Below are 27,802 nucleotides of genomic sequence, written 5' to 3'. Positions count from 1 at the left end.
ACTTGTAATAGATGATAAATTTTTATATATTTTCCATCTCTCTGCAGTTCCCGTGGAACCAGCCATACAAGAGCTGTTCAGGTTAGTGCTCTGAGTGTAAAATGTATCCCCATTAGCAATTTAGAAAATTCATGCCTTTTAATGGGTATAATGCACTTTCAAGTTCATTGGTGGTTTGCTCATGCCCTGCTGCACTGATGAAATTAATTCCCTCGAGACTTGCTAATAAAAAGCATCCCCTCTTTTTTTTTTCCCTTCAGTTATTTGATTTCTCTTTCTGTCTTTGTTGCCCTCCATCTCTGTAATACCTACTGCCTGCTTTTAGGATAATCTTTCTGCAGCACACCGGCACCTGTATAATTAATTCTCTCTCTTTTGCAGCTGTCCCACGCCTGGCTGTGATGGCAGTGGTCATGTTAGTGGCAAATATGCAAGGCACAGAAGGTAATATCTGTAATTTTTCATAATTTAGTGCAGAGATTTGGTAAACAAGTTAGCTGGCATGACCTTGATAAACCAAACAATGATAAAAATTAGCAATTAGACATTCCAGAATCACTTGGATTCACTTTTTTTTTTCCCCTGAATGTCACACAAAATCGAACTCACATTTTTGCTGAGGAAACGTGTTTTCACTGTCAGTTTTCTCTCGTATTTTGCATATAGTTGTCTTGCTCATGTATTGCAAATTAAAATTTGGCCCTACTGACATGTTGGTGCCAGTGTGACTTCTGTTGTTTAATGTATTTTATAACTGAACGAAAATGAGCTTCTGAACATTTTAAGTTCGATGATCAGGTTAGATTCAAAGGTCAAAGCCTAAGACAAATAAGTGATAATAAGCTTCAGGGTTCAAATGTTATATTATAGTTATAAGCACCTTTACATCAGTTTCTAAACCATGATATGTGGAGACATCTCCTTTACGAAAATGTTTTTAGCCGTCTATTGCTAATAACATATCAAGGTAACATATGTTACATATGCTACATGTGATTCAGATTAATTTAGAGCTCAGTCTTTATATTTCCATGACTGCAATGTCAGTAGTGTTGTACCCCTGTATAAACAGCATTCCTGTCCTGAATCATTTGTCCATGATTTGCTTGTGCAATATTTTGAAAATCTAACAGCTCTAGAATACATGAATTTTTCTCATGTGCTGTGCATTTCATTTAATATATTTTATACAGCAGCTTGTTGTAGGAGATAAAATGTCTGATGTTTTGGCCATCCCTCCTCTGAATAGAGAGAGGTGTTCAAATCAGTGTTAAATTCTCCTCAGACTGATAAGATTTTTTTTCATTACTGACTTTTCCAATTTTAAAGCACTTGTGTTTATAAGAGCACATATTTCACAGGAAATCTGATAACTGCTTTGTAATGAGGGCAATATAGGTTTTATGAATTAAATTGAGATTATAGATTTGTGGTTAAGGTGTTTATTTGAAACAGGAAAAGATACCAAACAGTGACATGTCAGTCCACTCAGTGCCACTCAGTCCACTCGTGCGTTTTTTCTTATCGGTGAATGAAGCTTACGGACACGTCCAGAAAATACTTTCAAAATTAGATCAAGGTGATGTGCCTGATATTAAAATGCTTTTGAATTGCATTTAAGCAATATAAACCATAAAATAATTATATCCAAATTTCTTTTCCTAAAATTTTTTCACTCATAAAAGTGGTAACATTTTTGTGGTTATTTGAAGGATTTGGTTAGATTGGAAAGCTGATTTAGGAGAAGTAGCCCAAATAGTTCTTCTTAAATTCTTCTTAAATCATTCGTGTTAAATTCTTCTTAAATTCATTTCTGACTTTTGATTTCAAACCGTGGTTTTCTTTTGTCCATTTTCTTCCTGTAAATGCGAGCCTCACCAGTAATTAATGAATGGCACCAAATCCTTCTTTTCCCTCAGAAATTTCCTGAGCAGTCAACAGTTAAATGAGATGATTATAATGTCCTTTCTAGTTACAAGATTGTAACTACATGCATTTCTTTACACTTTATGGGATTCATGCAGATTTCAAAAATAAAAGTCTTGAGAGATACAGAAAGAAACTCTGTAGCTTAAAAAAAATATCTTTTTCTTCTGAATTGCTCTAACTTTGATCTATGTGTCTGTGGTTTTGTAAAATCACCCTGTTGGGGGAGGGGGAAGGAATAGATGTGAGGTTTAGAAAGATTACATGCAGTTTTGAGACATTAATTCCATATTTTGCTTTCTTGACATGATTCTGGTATGTCAGTACACGAACAGACTGAATCTTAGAGCTGTTAATTAAATGAAATTTGGGGCGGATGCGCAAAGAATAAAAATTGGAAATACATCAAAAGTTCCTTTTTTTCTACTGGCTAAGGAATTTGTGGGTTTTTTATGTTTTCTTGCCACCCTGATTGCCAATCCACTAATCAAAATATATTTAAGCAATATATGTGTAAAAACACAAAGTTCTTTGTTGGGGTTTACAACATACATATCTATTTTCTAAAAGAGCTGTGATTTTTTTTTATCTAGTCCAACTAACACATAGTAATTTTAAGTTTTTGAAAGAATATTGAAGGAATTTATCTTTTTCTTTTTTTTTATTTTTCTATTTTGGTGGGTAAGACCCTCAAACATTTCTTCCAAGGAAATCAGACTGTCTTAAAAATTTGATGTGTTCAGGGAATTGCATATCTCAGCTGATGCCTAACTCAATTCCATTTAGACCTACAGAGCATTTTAATGAGGTTAAGACCTTTACATTCACAATACCAGACCGGCTCATTACTAGGAATAAAATGTATTTGCTTCCACTAGATGTAGTTAGAGCTCTCCAGAATTCTATTATTTCTTCTATAACATCTTGAAGTCTCTGGAATTTTGTTGTTTTTTTTTTTTTTTCATCGTAAATTCATGCTTGAAATACCAACATGACAGTGAAAGCCATGTTCAGGTAGTATATTAAATCTGAACTGAAATCAACAGATCCTTTAAAATTTTCAGACAGATTCAGGGGCTAAAATGTTCTGCTGATAAAATATCAGGCAGAAGTTAAAGTTTTATCATACGTTTTGTACCCCAATTGTATTTTTAATTATGAAAGAGCTGCAATGCTAGGTTTAGCTGGGAAACAAGCAGGCCTTGTACGTCATTGATATTTCCTCTGAGATGTATCAAAACACAAGACTGGTACTAGTCAGGGTAACAGTGGTAACGGTAACAGCTTGTTGTATCATTTCCATCTTTTTGATTTTTCCTTTGTGTCAAACCTTAGTTTGAAGCGAAACCTTGCGTGACTGACTTGGTACTTTGCTCTCAGCTCTTAAGTTTAGTGCTTAATTGTAGCTTGCTAGTTGGGGGTGCTAATGGGTAGCTAAGATGGACAGGCTGCGCTGCAGGGCGCTTTCGGGCAGGACGCCAGGATCTCTAAAATTAACTCAGAGAAATCACCTTTCTCCGGTGAGTGTATAGAAAGTTCAGAAAGATTAGCATCCCAGTTCGGGCACTGAGGGTAAGCACCCAAAGTGAGGTGGTGTGCCTGCCTCCATCAGAGCGGACTCATCTCTCTTTTTTTGTATTTTAGTAATACCTAGAAACCTATCATAGACCCTCCATTGCTGTCTGTGTTGCACAGCATGAGGCAGTGCCTAGGTGTTAGAGTTTACACAGATAGGACTTCAGTACCTGTTGTTTATGTTTCCAGGCACCTGAGGCCAACTCAGCTACTCACAGATCACGCAGTTAAAGAAATGCATGTATCTTTGCAGCATCAGGTCCTGAAAAATAAAAAGAAAGACAATGCTTGTGAAAGATCTAAAAACAAAACCAAAACCAAAAAGCAAGCAATAGACAAGTTCAGATAGTGGTGGAGGCAAGAAAAGAATTCAAATCTGAGGAGTGAAATCCAGACCCTTTGCCTGGACCATGCTCCTGATGCTGTTTATTTTATTCACTTGGTAGCTCTTCACGTCTACTGCGGATAGCAGCGTAATAATGAACAGTACTCTTACACGTTCAGAGCTGTGAATTAATTTTGAACAATAAGCTTGGACCAGATCCTTGAATACTTTTAGCTGTGAACAATCCATCTGGGTATATAGCAGTTACTCAAACCGCACCAGGAGAGCGTTCCCAGAGCTGTGTTTTCGGGATGTCTGTCGGCTAAGCGTCTGAAGAAAAACATAGATTTGAGTGTTCTTTCATTGCAATTAGTAGGAACTTTGCCAGTTTCATTACTCAACTTTAAAGATGATAGGATTCACATTCCACGTATACAAATAGAAATGTAAAAGCGAGTCCACTTTCTGAGCGAAGTTTTGCAGGTGCAAATCCCATAGTTACTCTAGAGTAGCTGAGCGCAAACTGGCCTATGTTATGTACTGAGTAGATGTGAATGACAGTTTTAGAAATACTACACCCTACTGTGTTGCTATGCATTTAGCATTTTCTTTGAAACACACCGTATACCAAATAGACGTCTATGGTTTGCCATGTAAATAGTTATGTAGACACATCATAAAAATCCTAACTAGATTACGTTAAAAAATACTGATTACATGCAGCGGTCTATTTTAAAAGCTTCTTAACATCATAGTTTAATTTTTTTCTCGAGTAACAAAAGCAATTAGATTCTGTAATGGATTAATCACTTGCCAAATATCACATGCTTCAGAATAAAACACATTCTAACAAATAAGAGCCCTAAAAAGAATCTTAAACTGGTAGAGTGGCACTATGTATATTAATTTAGAATTGTTTTCATGCATATATCAGTGTGTACTTGAAAGCAGGTAAAGCCGTTGTATAGAAATTAAAGCAAAACACAATCTTAGTCTGAAACAATATGTTTTAAATTTCAGTGAAGGGTGAGTTAAGGCCAAATGATAAACCCTTCGGATTTAAAATGGAAATACTGATAGAGCTCTCGCTATATCGTGAATTTCAATTTGAATGCTGAAAATAAGAATTCCGATGAAATATACCAACTTAAACATTTCATCTACCGAGGAATTCTGCATGCCTTATTTTCAGTTCGTATTGAATTTGAAGGGATTTTTTCTTTCATTAATCACTGATGCAATATCTTGCAAAAAGAAGTGAGTCTCAAAAATGAAGAGGGATCATAAAGTAGTGTTTGGATCTATAATGTGTGAATTGTTCCCAACCTTATAAAATATACTGCATTTTAATTTTCCACCAAATTTCTTGATATTAATTGGTTCTTTGTTGCTTTACCAGGCTGCCTCTATTTCTATTACATTATACAGATAGAATTGTTTTGACCGTCTTTTAATTTTTAGGCATGAGATTTGTCACTTCATACAACAGATTTATTTGGATTTATGAATACCATAGAGTTTAGCATTGCTGTTTTGATTAGGAAAAGCCCCACGTACCCTTGTATTGCCTTGGCATTATATACTGTAGGTTAGTCGTCTATATTTTAGAACAGAATGAGTGAAATAATTCAGGCTCCCAAACTTCAAAATTAAAAGACTCAAATGTCTCTCTCTTATTAGAAAATTATTGAATTTCTGTGGCTTGTTGTGCCATATTTCTTATTCAGATTTTTCCATTTCATATACCTTTTCACCCACCAGTTTGATTGCCATGGCTGCAGCCGTGGGTGAATAATTGCCTGTCTTCACAGGAGCATGTTCTGGAGCTAAAGTCGAGTGCTTGCTTCCTGATGTATGCCTCATTTGGATTCTGCCGACAGCCTAGGGGCTGTATTATTCATGCCTTGACAGATAGCACTCACTAAAAGCATTGGAACAGGGCCAGGTACTGGCAGAGAGATAGTGGAGCATTGCAACTTGCAACTGAGAGGAGCATCTATAATACAAAAAAGAGAAATCCTCATACCTCCCTTTCACTGGTCTCACTTTGATGGAGAATTCATTTGCATCAAAATAAAATACCCTAAAAATAAATGCATTTTTTCTAAATCACGCTTGAAAGTTTAACACAATTTTCCACATTTAATTGCAAAGCTGATTTTAATTAGTAAGGCCCTGCATGTGAAAAATGAAGATTCACTTGGGTGAGTGTAACACATTGCAGTGTCTGCTGAATGCTCTAATTAATGTATGGCTGCTGTACAACAGGGTGCACTGTGGGATATTTATGAAAAATTCTGTGCACGCAGCCAGTCTATCTGTATTTTAGTTCTTGAATCCACAAGAATAAATAACTTTTCTCCCTTTATTCTTTATGAGACATCATTGTGCATGCCATCACTCCATCCATAAACTTTATGGCGTGCCTGTCCTTTTTACTATTTGTCAATGATATTATAAATCAGAAGCCAGGTCGTACATATTTTAACATTCATTTGATAGCAGAGCATGGTTGCACGCTGTGCAGAACCCTAGGTCCACTGATGCGTTTATGTTAAAGCCTAACCACAGAACAGTGAGGTCCTTATTGTTGCTTGCTTTTATGATACTGTGAAAAATCCCACTGAATGCTGGACGTATAGACAAATGTGTATTCATTTCTGTCTAAGCTGATAGCCTTTATTATAGTGTTAAATAACGATAAAATGATTCACTGGGTATTTACGTGAGGAAAAACCGTACTCTGACGCTATCTGGGCAATTTAATTCTTTTTCATTTAATTGTATATTTGCTGAAGATTTTGGTAAGTGTGGTAAATACCAAAAATAATATTATAAATCTATTTTATATAAAGTAATCCACCATTCAGGGTTTGTAAAAATGTTAATAAATGAAGCTTCACTCCTTTGTTAAATCCAGCTAAGGAGAAATAAGTAAGTAAGTAAATAAATAAAAAAAATAAGTGAAAGAGCATAGGGATTTTCAAACAGAACACTGCAAACAATAAATAAATGTGCTGACAGAGAATCCATAATGTATTAGAGGTCTGTATTGGCTGCTGTCTGGATTCAGCAATATATCCTTTGTCTGATTGTTGATTAATGATTAGAAAGGTGCAAAGTTGGGTCTGAAACGTCAACCAAATATACACCAGCAATTGGCGTGTGGCTCTGCATGCTAGTGGCCATTGTCTAGAGATGACTACACAAAGGAACCACAGTTCAGTTCCTCCTACCACCATCTGGATTGAGGATAGAAATTTCAGTGGCAGCAAGTTGCAGGATCTGCATGTGCCAGGAGTACTAGCCTAATAAAGCCAGGGGGAGGAGGTGGGGGATAAACTCAGAGGCAGGAGCATGCAGAGTGCCGACCCAATGGTGCAGCAACAGCAGACAGCAGATTTGGGATGCCCTTTCTGCAGTGGGTCCCCAGGCTTGTACGTTGCTGAAATTATATGCTCATTTTCTTTCAAATGGGAGATCCTGGGCATATTTCTCATGCAGCAGTCCACTTACAGCCACAGTGTTTTCTGTGGAAGGATCTGTCTGGAGGTATTGCCATCAGCCACAGAATAAATGAAAACCATGCCGAAGGTATGGGAAAGAAAATTTAACCAAAAAAAAAAAAAGGAACAGAACATCCAGTAATAGTGGATAGAGCATCCAGTAATAGTGGATAGAGACTTTTGCCAACAAGATCCTGGAATAGCTATACACATTTCTCCTTTGCTTATGGGAAATTTGGTTGGTTGGCCTGTTAGCTTTGCCGAGAACATTGTGTTCTCTTAGGAGAGAAATAAATTGTTTGAGGTTGAATAATTTATGCTTTTTCATGGTGGAAAAAAGGACCTACAGAGTTGACTCACACATGATGAACAAGATATTTCATCTCCCCATGCCTTGGTTTCCCCACTTGTAAACAGAAAGAGAATTTCAGGCATCTTAAGATGTAAAGATAGAAGTATATATGGAGGATTATTACAAACACGGGGCCCAAAATTGTGTCTCTGATATTTATCTGGTATTTAAATAAAGATCTGTTAAATGACCCTTGATGTCAATGGAAGTCTAACCTTACATTTCAGTGCTTTTTGGATCAAAACATTTTTCTGGAGGACAGAGCAAAATTGATCTGTAATGACAAGACAATTTTGCATTTAGAGTCAACTCTAGTTTCCCTATTTCATATTTTGCGAGTTAGCTATTTCTACAACATTTCTGTAAAAATAGTGATTATGACGTTTAAAAAGCTGGGAGTATTTAAGACATCTGTTTATTAATGTGTATTTTAGTGATAATGCAGTCATGGTTTTTAGCCTTACCCTAAACCAGAAAAAACATAAGCCACATCATTGTGCAGTGGGTTTAGGGTTATTACGGAGCTGCCTGCATCCTCCTACCAACAGTTCTCCTGAGCAGCAGCAAAGCAAGCTACTGTATGTGCAGTTGAAAAGTCGCCTGTGGGTTGGAGCATTCCAAGTCAGGGCTTTGGAGACAGGAGAATTTACTGGTGAATACTAGCAGCTGGATAGACAGGGAACCCCATCTTATTCCTTGCTCCAGTGTCCACACCAGCACAAATAACACAGACAACTTTGAAAAAGTTTTATTCATAGGTGGGCACCCATGCTATCAGAGAATAGCGTTGCCATGCATCTTAGTCTCCACCTCAGTGAAAATTATCTGAACCCTACTAGAATCATCAAAAAAAGAGGCAGGGGAAATCACATAAGTAAAAAATAAAGTTATGGTTATCTTTTTCTGTCAAATATTCATATTTTATGACATCAGGCACCCTAAGTATTACCTGGGCTAGCAAAAGAATATGAAGAAAACAACAAAACAACTCAGACTGAAGGAACCAGAAACCAAGGTCCATCTGCCTTCTGCGTGTTCTAAATCACTAGGCCACGCTAGCAGAAAAATCCACATAGATGTATATGTAGAAGTAGGAGAGAAATGAGGCACAAAAAAGTAAAGTGAGAAAACAAAAATAAGGGTTTAGGAAAAAAGGGAAAAAAGAATAGTTTGGTGGGTTGGTTTTTTTTTCCAAAGAAAATTCACTATGATATGTCTTTAAAGACTTACATTGAAATTTTTCAATAAGTTGAGACAGCCCTTTCAAAGACATCACTTCTTATTAGTGGTTGGTATGAAGTACTTGCTTCTAGTGGTGTCAGCTCAGGACAAGGAAAGGAGAGGTACTCCTGAGCCATCTTTGATGACAATAATAAATCTAAATAAATACATCCACAGTACAGAATCAAATGCCCAGGGGATAAATAGCTCCTGAAGACATCCTCAGGACTATACAGCTTAGGACATTGTAAATGGTGATAACTTCAACCAGCTGAGTGGACCTACCAAGTTAGTTTCCTGGCTACTCAGCTGAATCACCTTCCCAAGAAAATCTTGAACTTTACTGATTACATGAAAAGGGATTGCAGAGCCTAATGTTCTCTCCTTATTTGCAAGAACCAGCAGCGCCACACTGTAAGTATGCATGGAAGAGTGGAGAAGGGGTATAATGCCTAAGAGAAAATATTCCTGCGATTCAAATAAGCCTGTGTCTTAAATCTATGATTTATGATAAAATTTGTAATACGATAAAGCCAAATGAGACAGGACAGGATATGACTGGCTTTAAATGCCAATACCAGCCATTTAAAACAGCTTTTTTAAGTTCAGTTCCCTGGGGCCGGGACAGATTTCTCTGCCATCAATTTTTTTGTTTAATGTAATGAGCAGGCCAGTAAATTGCATGAACAAGCACTGAATGAATGCTTTCTGTCCAACTGATAGTCATGAAAGAAATTCACCAATGATACGCACCTGCTACTGTTTTTCACCCTCATAATGTCTCCATAAGAAAATGTTACCTATACTTTGTGAACAGGGAATAAGTGTTCAGATTAAGGGCTTGAGGTAAAAACTGGCATGAATTCGACTTCTGCTTTAAGTCACACAGCCCAAAGTGTGGACCTTCATCATCCCTGCCTTCTTTTGTGTCTAACTCTGAAGTCAAAGTGGAACTGTACTTTTAACATTAAGCTTGTCCAAATCTCTAGTGTTCTGCCAGGAAACGTTTATTTGGACACCTTGATACCTATGTCATACTAAGTATGTGACATAGTACATCTCTAATCTCTTATCTGCTTGTTTCAGTGCAGCAAGTGTTTTTAAAGTCCTCCAATTTGTGATCTATACAAACATGGCACTCACACACTATTATTCTTTGTCAATAGGATTTAGGACACTTTTCTCCCATCTTCTGGGAACTTGCTTGATTATAAAGTTAAGATGTCAAGATTCTTGTATTCTCTTGTCTAGATCCGTTCCTATTTTATGGACAGTGATATATCTGAAAGGAAGATGGAGGGATATAATTTTGTAGCTTTGAGCAGTCAGTTGGAGAGAGTAGAACCCTATTTCCATTCCCAGCATTAGCACCTCATATAGAAGATAGAATTCAACACAGTAGCCTGAGCTGAATCCTTCAGCGGGAGCAAAGAACACGTAAATGGCTTCTTTTGCATGAAGTATTAGAGAAGCAGGCACTCTCAACCCAGATTTACTGTAAAACCTCATGAGGAAGCAGTCTTTGGAGAGGTGTAAAATGAAGCTTCAGTTACGCCTGGCAAAAGAGGATATTAAACACTACTTTCTCACACATTTCTGTATGTTCTAGGTTAGATAATGGCTGAGGCTGGGATCATGATTTCTCCTCTGACCATCTCCTAGTCAAAAGATTGAGTTTATCTCTGTTTCTTTAAGAAAAAAGAAGGCTTAAGGTGATTAACTCTCAGAGCGGAAATCCCCCACTACAGAAAATATCTTCCTCCAGTCCGGATTACAGCATCTAAATTCTGCTGTGTGTTAAGTGCCTACGTGTCCCTAGGTATTAGAAGAGGAGCAGACATGCCTCACTTGGATGTTAGAATTTCTCTGTGCAGCTATGCATAGAAACTGAGAGCTGTAATGCATTCGCTCCCTTGGTAAACTAGCAGTTCGTGACTCTCTGCTACCACACAAGAAATTTGCGTCACAGCCAGAAGTTGAGTCATGGCTCTGAATTCTACTCCAGTGCCTTTTGCTTTAGACCATCCTTCTTATATGAAAATTTCATTTATACAAATATTAGCAAATGATTTCTTGTTGTTATTTTCAGGGACAATAAGAATAATGTGCTAGAATTAGTGATACAGTGTTTAATGTAGATCTTGCTTCGGCATGGTTTCTTCTAGGATGATCAATGAGGATTATTTTGTTGGTTCTTAGTAACCATAAAGACTACTTCAGGAGAAGGGGATAAGCAAACAGTCTTCTCAAACAAGAGGATATGTCATATATTGTGACATATATGATGAATGTTCTCTGACATGAGTCTTATAGATATTTGCATGTTGCTAGTCACCAAACAAAAAATCTGGTTTTGAAACCTGTTTCTTAGAGAATTCTCTGGATATCCCATAATTTGTGAAAGGAAGTAGAAGATACAAAGTCCCAACTAGATGGACGGCTGCTCTGTAGCCAATTTGTTATGGTAACTGTATTTTATGCTCATAAGGCTTTTTCAACTGTTCATTTCAAAACATTTCACGAATATTAACGCCGTAGCCACAGTGCATTTTGTGATGTTAAGTATTTGATTTCAAATGACATCGAAGGTCATATTGCTACACTCACAATAGCACATTGACTAACAAGACTGGCCATAGCAACTTTTTACCAGCGCACGTTTGTAGCGCATAGGAGTTTGGGGTGGAAAGTGAAAAAAAGAAAAAGATTGTTTATGTGTCTGAAAACTTCGGAATAAATCTGACAGAATGTGATTGCATGACTTCGAGCAGGGCTTTGGAATTAACGTTTCTGGTTCTTAAAACACACACACTTTGCTCTTCTTTTTAATCCCATGGGACATAAAGTATTGCCAGCTTTACAGTCCTCTCTCCCTTCCACAATGGTGAGCTAAGAATTTGTTTCAGTGCTACTGGCAAGGAAAGAGTACTACTTTCTGAGTCATAGTAGTGTCTCTGCAGCACCTAGGTGTTCCTTGGAAATACTGACACTCAGATCTGATGTGGTCTGGCTTTGCTTAGCTTGTGAGACCGAAAGAGATCTCAGAGAAGGACGGGCTCAGAAACTAAGTCAGAATTATAAAACAAATAGCATTTTAGAAAGAATTCAAATAAATTCTGATTGCTGTGTTAACTTCATATCTTAGCAGTCAAGCTTGCTCCTTACAGTTATGTTATTAAAAGGATGTAGGAGGAAGGACTGAACAGTTAAAATGGCATTGACTAAAAGCGGAAACACTTATTTAAAATGTCATCATTTAAGTAAAACTATGAAACAGAGAAAACATTTAATTTTTTCTATCTACTATAATTTTGATTGTTCATTGAAAATTATAGCAGTCAGTCAGATTTAGACATCACAATTTAGTGGACAGCTTGGGTAGAACCACAAAAGAACTATCATGGTTAGTTAATATTTGCTAGTAGCAATTTTATTTTTTTTTACTTTTTATGTATACTAGGAATTAAACTGATCTCTTCTGTAAGCAGGAATAGAATTTCATTACTGTTATACCAGGGCAGTTTTTAATTTTGTTGCTCTAAAAGTCTGTAAAACGAAGTTTCCAGGAAGAAAAATTTCCTTGCTGGCCTGAAAAGCAGAAATGATACCAAACTCCCTAATTTTTAAGCTGTAATGAAATTTAAAATCATCTCGTGCAGAGTCAGGAAATTTTCACCTACTGACTACATTACAATATAACTTTGCATGATAGTAGATAACTTGAAGTGACATCATATTTTGCAGTTATAAGCTTCAAAACCCTCTAGGTATTATGGACTCTAAAATGTCTTCTGGTACCTGGCCTTTGAGTTTAGTGCACTTACCTGTTAATTAGAGAATAAGAGAAAAATGTTTTCCATCATTAAATTTCTGCATCTGATCTTCAAAAAAAGCATTTAGTCACATAAACCAGAATATTAAGCACAAACTTCTAGAGCACAAATTAAGTAGAGCTTAGGTACTAAACTCCAAGAGAAGGATCCAACAAAAATCCTCGGTCTGTAGTTGATCAAACGGGTAATGGAAAACCTATTTATGTGTACCCAGAGGTGCTGCCAGCTTAGCTAAGCTGTGATGCTCGGTGCTTTCTACATGCCAGAACATTTGGGATTTGCAGACCACATGTACTTGTACCAGCATCCTCTGCCACAGTGAGCAGAGCAGGCATTCGCTGCTCGCACTAACACACAGGGACAGCACTGATTTCTATAGACAGTGTAGCAGTCACATCCCCTTTCACTGAAAAATTTTGTGATAGTGGTGCATCCTGGACCAGCGATGAGAATGCTACCTCAGGAAGCAACATGCTGCTTCAGTTTCTCAATCAGCCTGATTGAGCCTAAGCACACTGTTAATTAATTCCCAAGCCAGGACCGTACCAAAAGGATGACAGGCGAAGACTGACTAGGATGAGACTGCCTTCTGTCACGGCTGTTGAAGCTGGGCCTGTGGACAGAAAGGAGCGTGAGGTTTTCTACGGAGAACAGAGAAAGAAAGAGAAAAGCTAGTTTGATGATTAAAGGATTCCTCTAGAGAAAGCAGATTTGGAGCCATAGCAGGTTGATTGGGTTCCAAACAAAAATAAAAGAAGGGGTCTTCCATTTTTTTGACAATTGTTTCAACCCAAATAGTTAAAAAAAAAGGCAAAGAACAGTACCGCACTGCCTGTATCAAAACAGAGACAATAAAGTAGCCACCCGTACTACAGGCATGATTTTTGTACCTGCATCAGAAAGTGTCTTTTTGGATTATGAGTCATATTTTCAAGATGATGCCTAAGTCAGGGTTGCAAGTAGATGCAGACGTCAACAAGAAAGAGAGAGGTGATTTGGAAGCATTCTTTTCGTGATACTTCGCATTTCTTAGCATAGATACACCACAGTCAACATGCTTGCTATAGTGACTCCCAGGTTTATATACCTATATATTACCATTGAGGGATTTATTCACTAAGGAACTTAGTCATCTAAACTTAAGTACTTTAAAGTTAAGTGTGCTGACATTTAATGTTGCCACAACTGTTCCCATTATAGATCTGTGCCCCAGATATATAGGGACCATTTTTAAAAGTGACTAACACATTGCTAAATGACTTTCAATGAGACATAAGCGTTAAGCATCGAATGCCTCAAACTATTCAAAAAATTTAAAGTAGTCTTTGAAGTAGCATACGCTTTCTAAAAAGTTGCCTTTCATCTTATAAAACTAAATAATCTGTTTCTCTTCTTGCCACCTTCCTGTTACACACTTGTAGTTCAAGCCATTTCCCAATTTTGGGACCCTTTGGTCCTTGGACAGTACATAATTCTGGACCTTTCTCTATTCAGTCTTTGGCCCTTGCTACCTTTCCTGTCTGTGCATCTTTAAAACTGAGCAGCTGAACTTCAGAGAGAGATAACTGCCACATTTCCCTGTGAAATCTAGCCATAGGAGGTATATTGGCAGCAGATTTTCAATGGAAACCGCCATTTCCACCCACAACCCAGCTGGCACATTTAAATCATGCTGTGTGGGGTTTCCACTCCCTTGGGAGGCTATTTTCATGTTCCGTCAGAGACTCTTCTACAGTCTAATAGAACTCACTGTCAGCTATAAAAAGTAACGTTATATACCGTAGTATTTTTTTTTTTAAAATCATTATATGAGTCAAGTTGGAGCCTCACTATTCTGGACTAGAATGTGATGGAATTCAGTTAGGTTTGTTTGTTGGGGTTTTTTTGACTGAAGGGGTGTCCTTCCTTTCATCAGGTATATCAAAAAAGGCCAGATTAAGGTAAAGCCATTTAGGCCCATATCTAGAAATCTGGCTTTTGGAGTCATGTGATTAAGCTAGTAGGTAAGCTTTCATTTTTAGACCAGGGTATTTCTAATTCTTCTAATAATGAAAAAAAAAAAATGTGAAAAAAAAAATAACTGAACATACGAGATACAGTTTTGTCCTTTGAGTCTCCCAACAGCTGGAACTAATTTCTTTAAGATAGGGGAGCTAGTATCTTAGTGCGAATACTACCTGCAAGACCCCCTGATATTAAAACCAAGCAACTTCTATGCGCTGCAGAAGGAGACTGGTTCAATCGATGATTAGCACAAGCAAATACACACCTTCCAGGGTGTAAGTCATGGCGGGAGGCGGGGGTGTATGCAGCAGCGTATTCTTAGAGGTGAGAATAACAATCCACAATACCTGCCTTGTACTTACATGAGGTGGAAAAACATATGCCGTTATTTTTGTCTCTTGAAGGGTGTGCCCCATTACTGCCACACTGAGCAGAAGTTAGGGCAGGAGGATTGTGTGGGTCAAGAACCCCAGATTCCTCCAGTGCATCTCTGATAGGAATTGATAGTAGGGACTCTAATGACTGTTGAAAATTACATAATACTAAAATAGCTGTGTCCATCTACAGCAAAGAACAAAAAGTGTTAATTTTGTGCTTATAACTTCGTATGCAGTAGTAAACTGCCAGGCACAACAGCTAGTATCAAAATTTTGTCCTAGAAATTAGCCTCAAGGAGGTATAATGGTAAAGGTAAAGGTATTTTTGAAATCCTCTTTACGTTAAACAGATTTTTATGGTAACTTTTTTGGTGTAGAGCCCACTAAGAAAGAAAGCGCCCTTAAAAATTAATATGGAGGATAAACTTTCAGTTCCCTCCTAATAACGTTTGCTAAATACATATTAATAATGGTTAACATTTTTACCAAGAGACCAGTTCTAGCTGCAGCTCCATAATGCAATAAAGTAGAGGGAATGCTGTCATTTCTATTCTGTTTTAGAATAATCATGTTTTCTCTGTGTTACGAAAAGGAACAATCTCTTCGCTTTTTTTTCAAAATAGGAAGATTTAAACATCACAATCCTCTAGCAACCAGAATTTAGGGTATTTCACACTTGAATGACTCCTAACCAACCATGCAAGACAAAGAACGGTGTCCTGTAGCTTATGCTGGAGGTGAGAATCCAGTACATAAGCACTGAAGTCGTTGCAGCTTGTATCACTTTGTCTTAGTCGTTTTTTTCTGTAATTTCAGGTATTTACTGATGACAGTCACATTCTTGTGTTAGAAGGCTGCTCCACAGTATTATTCCTTTCCACTGGTTATATTCCGTAGCCATTAGCTTTTTGGATCAAGTGAGATACTTATTGCTATAGTTACAGGAAAATTGGTGTATCATATTTCTGTGCCATATATCTTTCATAGTTAAAATTTAGTTAGGATCCAGCGCTATTGTGTATCTATGGAGAGATGATGGGAAGAATATTTGTGATAGAAATCAGTAGCTGATAGTCGCATTATAGTAGCCCTGCATTAGAGATGTGATAAAATGACAGCGTACTCCATTACTCAATACTTAAGTACATGCTAGAATGATAGTTTGACCTGCTGTGTTGTTGTTGAATATGATCTATTGGGTCTGTGTCTAAGGGTGTTGATTCTACTAATACGTATCTAGCTGTGTTGTTAAATGATTAACAGTATAACTACATGAATCGCCTTTGATTTCCAGCAGCTTATTTCCCTTGATTTTTGAATGCTTGAACTTAGCATGCTGAATTGCTTAAAAGCAATTACGTTTAAAATACTGGAATAGAAAGATTTCATATCATGTCCAAGGCTCGAACATTGTGACTATGCAAAGATTTTTTGTAACTGATAGTTGCGCCCTTGTAGCATATTCTAACCCTTTCAAATTGGTGAATGATTGATTATGAACTTTTCCCATTTTATGATATCATGTTATCATGAAAAATAAATAAATTGGAACTTGCCCTGCCCTCTACCTGTGAACAGAGTTGTCATTACCACTGAGGCTGAAAACAAAGGATACATACAAATCTGGACATCCTGGCAGCTCTAGATACTACTTTGATTTAGCTCAATGTAACCAACCTAATTTTTGTCTGGATGTAGAAAAATAGAGGGTTTTCTTTCACAATGTTTTTCTTCCAGTTTAGATTTCTGAAATAAATGTGGACTTCAGGCTTTTCAGTTAGTGCAGAAGGCAGCGTTCTTTGAGTTAGTGCGGAAGTGGTCACTGGCTTTGCATGTTCCCGTTTTCATGTGTCTGGGTTACATCTAAATCAACATCGAAGTGTGCAGAATCAATAGCCACTTAGCAAAACTTGATTATATGCATTTCATCTAATGAATCAATATGAGTCATTAAACCTGTGCTCTTTGCACTGTCCTAGTTTCTTTGATCAGTCCCTGTATTCAAAGGTCTGGCAACAAGATGTAATCAATTGTGGCTTCCGGCTCTTGAACGCACAATTAAGTTGGGTATTTGCCATTCTAAGATTAGGGTGCAACTGCAGTGTTTGTCTGATATTGGATCATGCAGGTAGTCTTGAAAAGATAGCTAAGCTATAGGGAGGTGAATTATTCATGTTAAGTGATACAGCAGCTGTGGAAAGGAAAGAAGCAGGGTTTTGGTTTTCTCTTTATAAAAGTATTGCGGTGTGTGGTTTTAAAATCTGCTAGGTACTACCTTTGTTGGGGATGGACATACAATGTTAAAAAAAGAGAGGGAGAAAAAGGTTTGGATTTCTCTCACTTTTATCAGATTCCTAAGTGGTAGAAATATAAGTTAACTGCCATTAACTCCCTTTATTGTCAGTGGAGAGATAGGCAAAGTGTCTAAGAAAGGTGAGATGAATTGCCTCCCAGGAGGTTCCAGTTCCTCTGCATTGACTTATGAAGGGAGCTTAACATGACATGTATAGACTTAGTTTTTAGAAGCCTAGGGGTAGGTGAGAGATGAACCCCATCCATGACATCATAAGTCACGGGGCAATCAGATATTATATGGATTTATTTATATAACTACTTTTGAATAATCTACAACTGCAGGGTATGTACTTTGCTAACCTGTGCTGCCACAAAAGATTTTAGTCTCGTGATTTAAGTTTATTTTTCACATCTTGCTTTAAATGAGTTCTCCAGGGCTGAGACTTTTCCTGTGTATTTGTACAACAGCTAGAAATAGATTACAGTGCCTCATTTTTCTTCACTGAACAGTGATTGGATTAAATCAATTAAATAAACTTACTGTTTAAAAGGGTTAATTGTTGCAAAACTGAAAGTTTCTTTTCAGTTGTCATGTCCCAAGAGCAGAGACTTTGGTGATGGGTGAAATGATCTTGCCAGCCAGAGAGCAGATCAGGCAGTGAGTTTGCCACCGTTCATCACGGGGTTCCGTTACACCAGTTTGGAGTCTCAGTGAATAAGGGTGGGGAGGTGCTTCACATTGGAGAGGTATAGGATCCAATTAAACAAAATATCCTCGCTTTGACTTAAGTTACTGTGGCTGTATTGACTACATCAAAGCTACTGTGCTTTATTTTGTTTAAATATACTTATTTCAATATTCGAATTTCTAAAAAAAAAACAACTTCAGTTTTGAGTTCCATCATCATTCTGTTTTCATGTTATTTGTTCCTCCTAACTTCTTTTTGTAGTGCTGTTTTTTAAAGATACTTCTTTTTCTTTAGGGCTTATTTAGTTAAATAATGCAATACACATGAGCAGATCTGCAGGATGTTTGTGGCTATTTGTGTGTTTAAAAAGGCTCTGAAGTGCAAAAGGATCGAGTTGTCTTTTAAAGCTCTGTGAAGAAAATAACAGATCTTCTACCTTTACCATTTGACACCCAGCATTTCTGGGCACTTCTGTAATTTTTCTTACTGTTCCATAATATGGTACACAAATATTTGAAACTCCAGAAGGCAAAAAGGGATAGGATGCTCAACATTTCACTCATTCCTACGAGTCAAGTTTCTACCTGTTCAGGTAAATTAATAGTTTTCCCTGAACTGAAATACTATTGTATACATACCTAATCTGAAAAGTCATTGAACTTCTATTTGGTACAAGTAAATGAAGTAAAGATGATGTGTTATGAGCAGCTGGAGAGGGTATAGCAAAGGGCTACCAAGATGATTAGGGGACTGGAACACCTCTCTTATGAAGAAAGGCTGAGGGATTTGGGTCTCTTCAGTCTGGAAAAAAGGCGACTGAGGGGGGACCTTATCAACACTTATAAATACTTAAAGGGTGGATGTCAGGAGGATGGGGCCAGGCTCTTTTCAGTGGTGCCCGGGGACAGGACAAGAGGTAACGGGCACAAACTTGAGCATAGGAAGTTCCACCTAAACACGAGTGGTGTACCCCAGGGGTCAGTACTGGGTCCAGTCCTCTTCAATATATTCATCAATGACCTGGACGAGGGGATAGAGTGCACCCTCAGCAAGTTTGCTGATGACACAAAGCTGGGAGGGTGGCTGACACACCAGAGGCTGTGCTGCCGTACAGAGAGACCTGGACAGGCTGGAGAGCTGGGCGAAGAGGAACCTTATGAAATTCAATAAGGGCAAGTGTAGGGTGCTGCGCCTGGGGAGGAATAACCCCATGCACCAGTACAGGTTGGGGGCTGACCTGCTGGAGAGCAGCTCAGCTGAGAGAGACCTGGGAGTCCTGGTGGACAAGAGGATGACCATGAGTCAGCAATGTGCCCTTGTGGCCAAGAAGGCCAATGGCATCCTGGGGTGCACCAAGAAGAACGTGGCCAGCAGGTTGAGGGAGGTCATCCTCCCCCTCTACTCTGCCTTGGTGAGGCCGCCCCTGGAGTACTGTGTCCAGTTCTGGGCTCCCTGGTTCAAGAAGGACAGGGAACTGCTGGAGAGGGTGCAGCAAAGGGCTACCAAGATGATTAGGGGACTGGAACACCTCTCTTATGAGGAAAGGCTGAGGGATTTGGGTCTCTTCAGTCTGGAAAAAAGATGACTGAGGAGGGACCTTATCAACACTTACAAATACTTAAAGGGTGGGTGTCAGGAGGATGGGGCCAGGCTCTTTTCAGTGGTGCCCGGGGACGGGACAAGAGGCAATGGGCACAAACTTGAGCATAGGAAGTTCCACCTAAACATGAGGAGGAACTTCTTTCCTTTGAGGGTGGCAGAGCACTGGCACAGGCTGCCCAGAGAGGTGGTGGAATCTCTGTCTCTGGAGACGTTCGGAACCCGCCTGGACGCGTTCCTGTGCAACCTGCTCTAGGTGACCCTGCTCTGGCAGGGGGGTTGGAATAGATGATCTACAGAGGTCTCTTCCATCATTCTGTGATTCTGTGAAGTGCTTTCTGCTTATATAATAATCTGATTTATTGAACTAGAAGCAGAAGCTCGTGGGAAAGTCTGAAATACAGCAGAACTATGGAGATGAGTTTATTGTATTTTAAAAGGTATTTGTTACTTTTAATTATAGTTTAAATAGATAAAAACATAGTAATTTGGGCCCACTTTTATAATAATATTCAAGCATGTAAAACATGGGTGGGAACACAGATTTTCCAAAGCACTGACTCTGAATTGGTGCCTAGCTCCAACTGAGAAGACAGGGGTGGGGGCAGTCATTCTGTAAGTGGCCTTAGATGCTATGATGCTTGGCAGTGCAGTGGTTGCAAGAAGCATGCCTAATTATGGAACAGCTTTGGCTCAGTTGCCAGCAGGCTCCTGGAAAGCAGATTCTGGTAATATAGTCTTCTAGACTGGGATTCGTAGCAGGCAGGATGCTAGCACAGAGTATTTTAATCCAGCTGGTTGGGAGCACTAAAACCAGTGTGTCCTAACTCTGTCTTGTAGGCTACAATTAGCCATCTCTGCAAAATAAAAGCTCAAAAAACTCCATTACCTTCTTGATCTTTAACTTGTTGCTCTTCCTGTTGTCTCTTCTATAGCTTAGTGATTAGAACACTCAGCAAAGTTCTTTACCTTTCACAGCCAGGGAAGGTTCGACTCAGTGCCTCCCATATTCCAGGACAGTACACAGGCATTACGCGGGACTGTTGTGTGATAGAAAAGATTCCTGACCAGTGTGGCTTAGAGAGCAAAAATAATTTCCCACGAAGAAGTTTGACTCTACTGCCTCACAGTTGTCACTGTCCACTGAATTTGCTGCTCATTCCTGTAGGAATTTGGCATATTTTAAGCAGTCATTTAAATATGAATGGAAAATCATCCTCAGCTGAAACAGTTTATTCTTGCAATGGTCCAGCTTCAAAAAGAATGTTACCAGCTCTTCCTCATAATAGTGCATTGTCTGCTAGGAAGGAGTGCAGGGTGTTCAAGATGTAGGGTTTGGAGGAATCCAAATGCTTATTTTCTGGTCAGCTGCTATCAGTTGACAGAATCATTCCTTTAAAGCTAGAAGTGTTTCCAGAGTGATTTAATAGGCTGCAGTGTTATGCGAATTAATGAGGTTTGCACATTCTTTGAAGACTGGATTTGTTAGAGGACTTATCTGCAAAATACCTGTTTTCTCAATGCCCTAAAAGTCTTCATCTGGAGACATGGACTTGGAAGTTATCTAGTCCAAACCAGAAACAGTACTTGCGGTATCCAGTGGAACAAGTGTAAATGCCTTGGGAACTTTGTCTGTGAAGCCTTAAGCAGAAGTTTGCTTCCAAGCAGACTCTTCCTGATTTGCTGCCCTCAGCTATATATGATAAAATTCCACCTCAGTACACTTCAGATACTTAAGGTCTGCATTAAATGTTTTTGATAACCTCACTAAATGTCTATATAGTAAATTTTTAGATTCTATTACCTATCAAATGTTTTGGTCTATGTTAAATTAAATTCTTGAAAAAAAAAAAAAAGAATGAGAGCACTGTTGCCGGCTACACATTTACACATTTTAGATTGAAATAACACTTTGTAAGATTTTTCAAAGTACTAATGACAAAAAAAAGAAAGAAAAAACCCAATTCTCCAAGAAAAAATATTCAGATTTAGCGCATAGTATTGCCATCATACTATTTTTCTTTACTGGGGTCTTATAGCATGAGGCTTCTGAATTAATAGATTCAACAGAAAAGAGAAATGAAAAAAGAAGGCAGGTAAACATGACAGATAGGAATCACTTTATCTAAATTAGGTAGTTAAAGTTGACTGAACCTTTTTTTGTCACATAAGCTCCCTTTCTAATTCATGTAGGGAAGTAAGACTCTAAGAGGAAAGTGTCCTCCAGACATTGGTGTCGTGTCCCACCTTTGACGTGTGAGTTGGAGGGGAGAATGTTAATCAGTAATCTGATTTAGAAAATCCCTTATAATTCTCAGGTCCTGTACAATGTATATTTAAAGAGATATGTTTAATTATAATTTTATTGTTGAAATAATAACCATACCAATTATGCTGAAAATTATATTAAATTAGTAATAAAATACATAAAAATCAAGAAGTTCAACTCTGGGAAAGAAATACGTATTTGCTGAGGAAAGGTCCTACTGAATGTATCAGTGAGTAGCATCATATGTTTTTTAATGAAGAGAAATTGCATGAGAGTTAAAAAAAAAAACATAAATCATCTTCTTAGGAGTATAAATTCATATATTATTTCTTAAATTTCTTCAATTATTAATGTCTATATGTCCTCTTGGAGCTTATCACTATAAAATTCAACAACGTTCTTTCCACAAGAATTATTCATGACAGATTCCGAAAACCGGAGATGACTGAGACACATAGCAAAGCAATGTGGAATATTCAAAAGTGTGTTTCAGGAAGCCCAAATATATATTCTGCTGAAAGCTAGGAGAGCTGAAGCGTGAGGGGAACATAAGACAAACAGGGCTGACCAGGGAAATACAGTGAGCAATAAAAGAACGGATAAAGGCATAGAAGACAGATAAATCAATGGGGTCATTGCTTTGAGCAGGGATAAACAAGTCTAAAAAATAAGCAAATAAGGGGATGATCACAAAAGGCAAGATTGGAAATGGGGAGAAAATTGCAGAAGCAGTAAGGACAAGCAATAACAGATTTCAGAAATATATGAGGAACAAGAGGTCAGTGGGAGAGACTGTCATCTCCCCATGTGGTCGGGAGGGGAAGTGGGTGGCAGAGGCTGCTGGGAAGCCGGCGCTGCCTTCCCCTCGGCGCGCTCGCCAGAGAGACCACGGGGAACGTGCCAGAAACAGGGAGAACTGTCCTGCAGGCAGAATCTGAAAAATTAATGATACAAAGGATGAGAGCAAAACAGGTTAAGAAAGAAAAAGGAGAAAATAGGGCAGCTAAACAGTAGGCTCCAGGTCTGGTGGCCTGTTTCCCAGGTTTCTGAAAGACATGGATCATTTTTTTAACTCTCTCAGACTATGAAGTCTGTAGTACATGAGATATATGTAAGCTGTATGAGGTATATAGTTGAAGAGCAGAAGGAAGCCCAGGCAAGACAGTATTTTAAAGGTTTTATAAGAAAAACCCATGCAATGGTACCTTTATAAACTGTAATCCAAGCACAGGCAAAACCAAATTCAGGACTGTAGAGAAAATGGGCAGCACATTGGTACAAACTAATAAGGAAAGAGTTTACAAAAGCTCAGTCAGATTTAACTAACATAACTGATTTCCTTGGAAAAATGACGTATTCCCAAGGTCTTAATGCTGGATACAACCATTAAATTACACAAACATTTGTTTCTGTTTGTTGCTGATGTGTCCTCAGTTTTAATTCTATGAGCAAAGGCACTGAGAATAGATAAATAAAGTGAAAAACTAAAGTCAAATTCACAACTTTACTTCAATAGCTGAGTTGCAAATAGTTATTTAATTAGATTTATAAAAGCATCAAAGCCGGTCAGACAGCTAAGTGGCATTGATTTCCATTGCCCATTATACACTTTCAGGGGGGGCTTGAATCCCAAGTAATGTCTTAAGAATCTCACAAACTTTCTAAAATGTTGTGTAGAAAAGCATAAAGCCATGAAAGAAAGATTAAAGATGACCAAAAATGGCAATGGCAACAATTTCTTGCTACCTCTGACCAATAATTTGCATCTAAAAAGTCATGCAATTATATTTAGATGCCAAATAAAAAAATTAAACAACAATTCAAAACAAAAAAGAGATGTATTTATCATCCTATGGGTTCTTCCCCAGTTGCTAGACTATTGTGAATTCCAAAGGGGACTTTTGTGGCATTACTAGATGAAAACTTTTGCAAGTATGTAGTGTTCTTAACTGAACAAAGATTGAGGCAGGGTGGGGTTAATGTTCTGACTTTAATGTGGCAAAATTCAAGTTTGCGTCACTTCCAGTAGCCAAAAATTTTTACAGTTGCACGTCTGCTGGTCCCTTTAGCCTTGATGGTTTTAGCTTAGGGGCTGCCTGAAGTGTCATCTTTTTACCTCTTACAATGTTCTAAGAAAGTTATAATAAGAGGAAGAAATTAAATCCTGGGGATTGCTGGGGCTGAGCCTACTCACATTTTTGAAAATAAAGATCAGGATTTTGAGAAAATACCATTTAATGATAATGGCATTGAAGAAGCTATAGTGAGGGTAATACGCATCACAAAGAGAAGCAACAGAAATCAAGAAGGCAAGACACAACCACTCAGTAAATGTTATCCTGTCTGCTTAAACGCCACTGAACTGATATACAAGTCTCTAAAATCTGCCTGAGCCCCAGGCCGTGACCCACTCCTGTTTTCCAGGATGCAACCTCTGTTAGGCACCTAAATGAAACAGGTTCCACCCTAATGATCAAGTCATTTCCCTGGGCACTACATACACCCTGAAATTCCAGCTCTGAGGAAAAATTCGTCTGCCTTCTCCCAGTGTTCCACATGGAGAGTTTAAATGCAGGTCTGTTCCCCCTCTAGCCTGCAATGTTAGGCCTCACCTTTGGAGTTTGTATCTGGAAACACTATCCCATTAGGACTACTACCCCATACACGCTCCCACATAAGGAGCATTGGAATCTGGCTAGATGGGGGTAATTAAAATTGATTCAGTATTTATTGCTAGTGTTAATGGAAGGAGATGTTTAATTTAGGCACACTGGATTGGACTTTAGAGTCGCCTGTAGTCCCTACACAGAGAGCGAAGTGTTTGTGTTATGCGGAGAAGGTCTCCCTTCACAGGTTTTCGATGATGAATATCATCTTTTGTTACTGTGTATGTTCCTTAGATACGTGTGTGACAGGCAGACTGAGACAGCCCTCTTATGAACAAGTGCTTTAAAATTTAGGTAAGACAATGGCTATGTTAGACACTTAAATAAAATGGTTAGGCACTTAAATAAAATGCTTGTTACCTAAGTAGTGGTTTAAGTAATTGGCATGAATAGCTGCTGGGATGCAATTAAATCAGACCAAGATCAAGACCACGCAGACACCACAAAGAGCACATCTGTAGTACTAAATGTGGTGAAACCCCCTATTTTTCAGTGGTCTGTCAATAGAATATGAAGCATTATTAGAGTGGAAGAAAATGATAAAGTTCCTCAGTGTTTTGCAGTCAGGATAAAAGGAACAAAAATACAACGTAAAAGGAAGTTACAAGTAGATATGCAGGAGGGCCTAGAAAGAACAGTTTAAATGTCCCAAAACAAGTTAATCACAGGAAGAAGACTAAAAATCAATGATGTAGTTTGAGTAGCATTTATAATCACACAGTAAAAAAGTTCAAAGAGAAAGTTCTTTAAACAAAAAGTAATTTGTCTGTACAGTCACTCCATCTAGGAGGTTTTAGGGGTTACACAAGGGTGATCACATTCGACATACATTATATGACCTTTGAGAAACAGGTGGCTACTCTGGTGGAATACCAGAACTCTGAAATGCTATTTATGTTACCGTGCATTAAAATGATCGGCAAGGAAGTGGTACTCAACTTTGAAAAGTTTGATTTCCTTCACTGACAACAGATTTTGTTCATGGTTTGATTTTTTTCAATGTGAGAACACTTCCAACACTGGCCATGAAAAAACTATTGGTTTGGGTTGTGTTGGGGAGCTTGCTTTCCCATGTACCCAGCCTTGTAGCATGTAATGGAGCATAGCAGTGGAGAATTTAAAAACAATTCATCATTTATAATAATAACAACAATAAACAACAGTATTAAGAATGTGATTGTATTTTCATTATTTAAATATCAATTGAAGTATATCTTAATTGTACACATTTTAAACCTTACTGAATATTACAAAATTATGAAGCATTCCTTTATTGCCGATTGTTGTACTGATGGCTAACATGTAGGATAAGATTGCTGGTTTTTTAACTATATTATCTGCCTTAGGAAAGAGTGTAACATATAGAAGAGACAAAAGAATGAGAAGGAAAAATACAGATTTTTATCAGTTCTGTAACTGTTATGCTGGCATGTACATGTGACACTTTCAGGCAAATAATAGTTGTTTGCAATTTCACAGGTTTTGTAAGTGTCCTCCCCCTTGGTCATTATTGTCTAAGCTGCATTTTAGTTTGAAAATATGTATTTTGAGAACAGCGCCTAATCATGGTGTAGAATTAGAATATGTGACTAAATGACATGAGTTACACAATCTGACCTACAGAAATCTGCAGGACAGTGTAATAATTTGCATGTTTTATTTTTGCACAGTGTTTATGGCTGTCCTTTGGCAAAAAAACGAAAAACACAAGATAAGCAACCCCAAGAACCAGCCCCCAAAAGAAAACCCTTTGTGGTTAAAGCAGACAACTCTTCAGTAGATGAGTGCTATGAAACTGATGGAACAGAGGAGATGGATGAAAAGGAAGAGGAAGAAGAGGAAGAGGATGAAGAAGAGGAGGAATATTCTGATGATAATGAGGAGCAAGGGGATGAGGAGGAGGATGATGAGGAGATAGATCGAGAAGAAGAGGAGGAGATTGAAGAGGAAGAAGAGGAGGATGAAGAGGAAGGTGAAGATGTGGAGGATGAAGAGGAGGAGGAAGAAGAGGAGGAGGAAGAGGAGGAGGAGGAGGAAGAACGTGGTAATAATCAGAGTATTAGTAAAAAGTAAACAATGCGTGTTTTCTGGGTTAATCTTCTAGTGTGGTGTATGAGCATTTAGCTGTGCGGTTCCCATTAAAGCTAATGGAAGTCACGCAGTTAAATCACTCAGCTCCACACTGAAAATATACCCCACTGTGTTCTCTTAACAATTATTTTAATAAGTCTGTCTTCCAAATATTTTTTAATGCACCAGCACTCACATTTCAAACAAGGAGGGTGGAGGTGTGTTTGTGGTAAAAATGCTTGCATAAAATGTAATCCTAGTAGTGGATTAATGCATGCTGTTACCAGGAGAATATTCACGAAGGTACAAGCAAAGCATCAGCTACAGCTGGGTGCCTGTACTGATCATTTGCAAGTGTATTTTCTGGATCTGCTTATATAATGTCAATGGTTGCCCACATAAATGCTGTCACAAGTTTGCAGATAATTTTTGTGAGCAAAAATGGGTCTCTTCCCTCTGAAAATTTTGCCCCATACTTCCCCCTGCCCCAAGAAACTATTCAGAATGAACTATTATACTTTAGTCCTTTGAGACTTGAATGCTGTGTACTTTAGTTGATTCTATGAAAAATATAGAGAGTGAGAGGTTTACAGAGATAAAATCCTTCTAAAATTCATTTATTTTGGTTATCATACCATGGCATAAATGCCATTTAGACATACAGGTCACTGGTAGTAACCAAATTAATATAGGTGCAATGTGACTAACCTATTCACCTTTCTCTTTTTTGGGATATTGGACTCTATATAACCAGTATTTTCAAAATATGTAATCGGTATCCATTTACTTAAGAGTCCATATGCTAATGACAGACATCGTAATGCACTGGGGTGAAATGAAAGAATCATGCAAAAATTAATGAGCTATCTAAAAAGTATTTTGTTCCCATTTCCAGGGAACACGTTTTTGGTTGGGTAGATTCACCTTTCTAACCAATAAAAATATAAGAAAAGCTTTCAGCAGTCCTCAGTTGGATTCCTCTTAGGAACCAGGTATGAAAGTTGTATGACTTTTGTTTCAGCATTCTGTAAGGTCAGATCTTAAGTCTTATAGAAGGACTTTGGAAGTATTCTTTCCATTTGGGCAAGATGGTGG

General features: G+C 38.0%; 1 protein-coding gene across 20 annotated transcripts in view; it reads left to right on the top strand.

The window, feature by feature from the left end:
* The window catches only part of MYT1L (myelin transcription factor 1 like), a 319,330-nt gene that overhangs the window by 185,909 nt on the left and 105,619 nt on the right, over positions 1-27,802 (top strand). For 16 of the 20 annotated variants that reach the window (XM_063330399.1, XM_063330401.1, XM_063330402.1 and 13 more), the window contains exons 4-6: positions 48-81; positions 382-444; positions 26,308-26,681. In XM_063330399.1, coding sequence (XP_063186469.1) covers positions 48-81; positions 382-444; positions 26,308-26,681 — 471 coding nt within the window. The remainder of the gene's footprint in view (positions 1-47; positions 82-381; positions 445-26,307; positions 26,682-27,802) is intronic. The other 4 variants (XM_063330404.1, XM_063330413.1, XM_063330411.1 and 1 more) reach the window with 1 other exon arrangement.

Source organism: Chroicocephalus ridibundus, chromosome 3 (genome assembly GCF_963924245.1).
Source record: "Chroicocephalus ridibundus chromosome 3, bChrRid1.1, whole genome shotgun sequence".
NCBI lineage: Eukaryota > Metazoa > Chordata > Aves > Charadriiformes > Laridae > Chroicocephalus > Chroicocephalus ridibundus.
The sequence above is the reverse complement of the archived record's forward strand: the minus strand, read 5'-3'. Positions and strand labels throughout refer to the sequence as shown.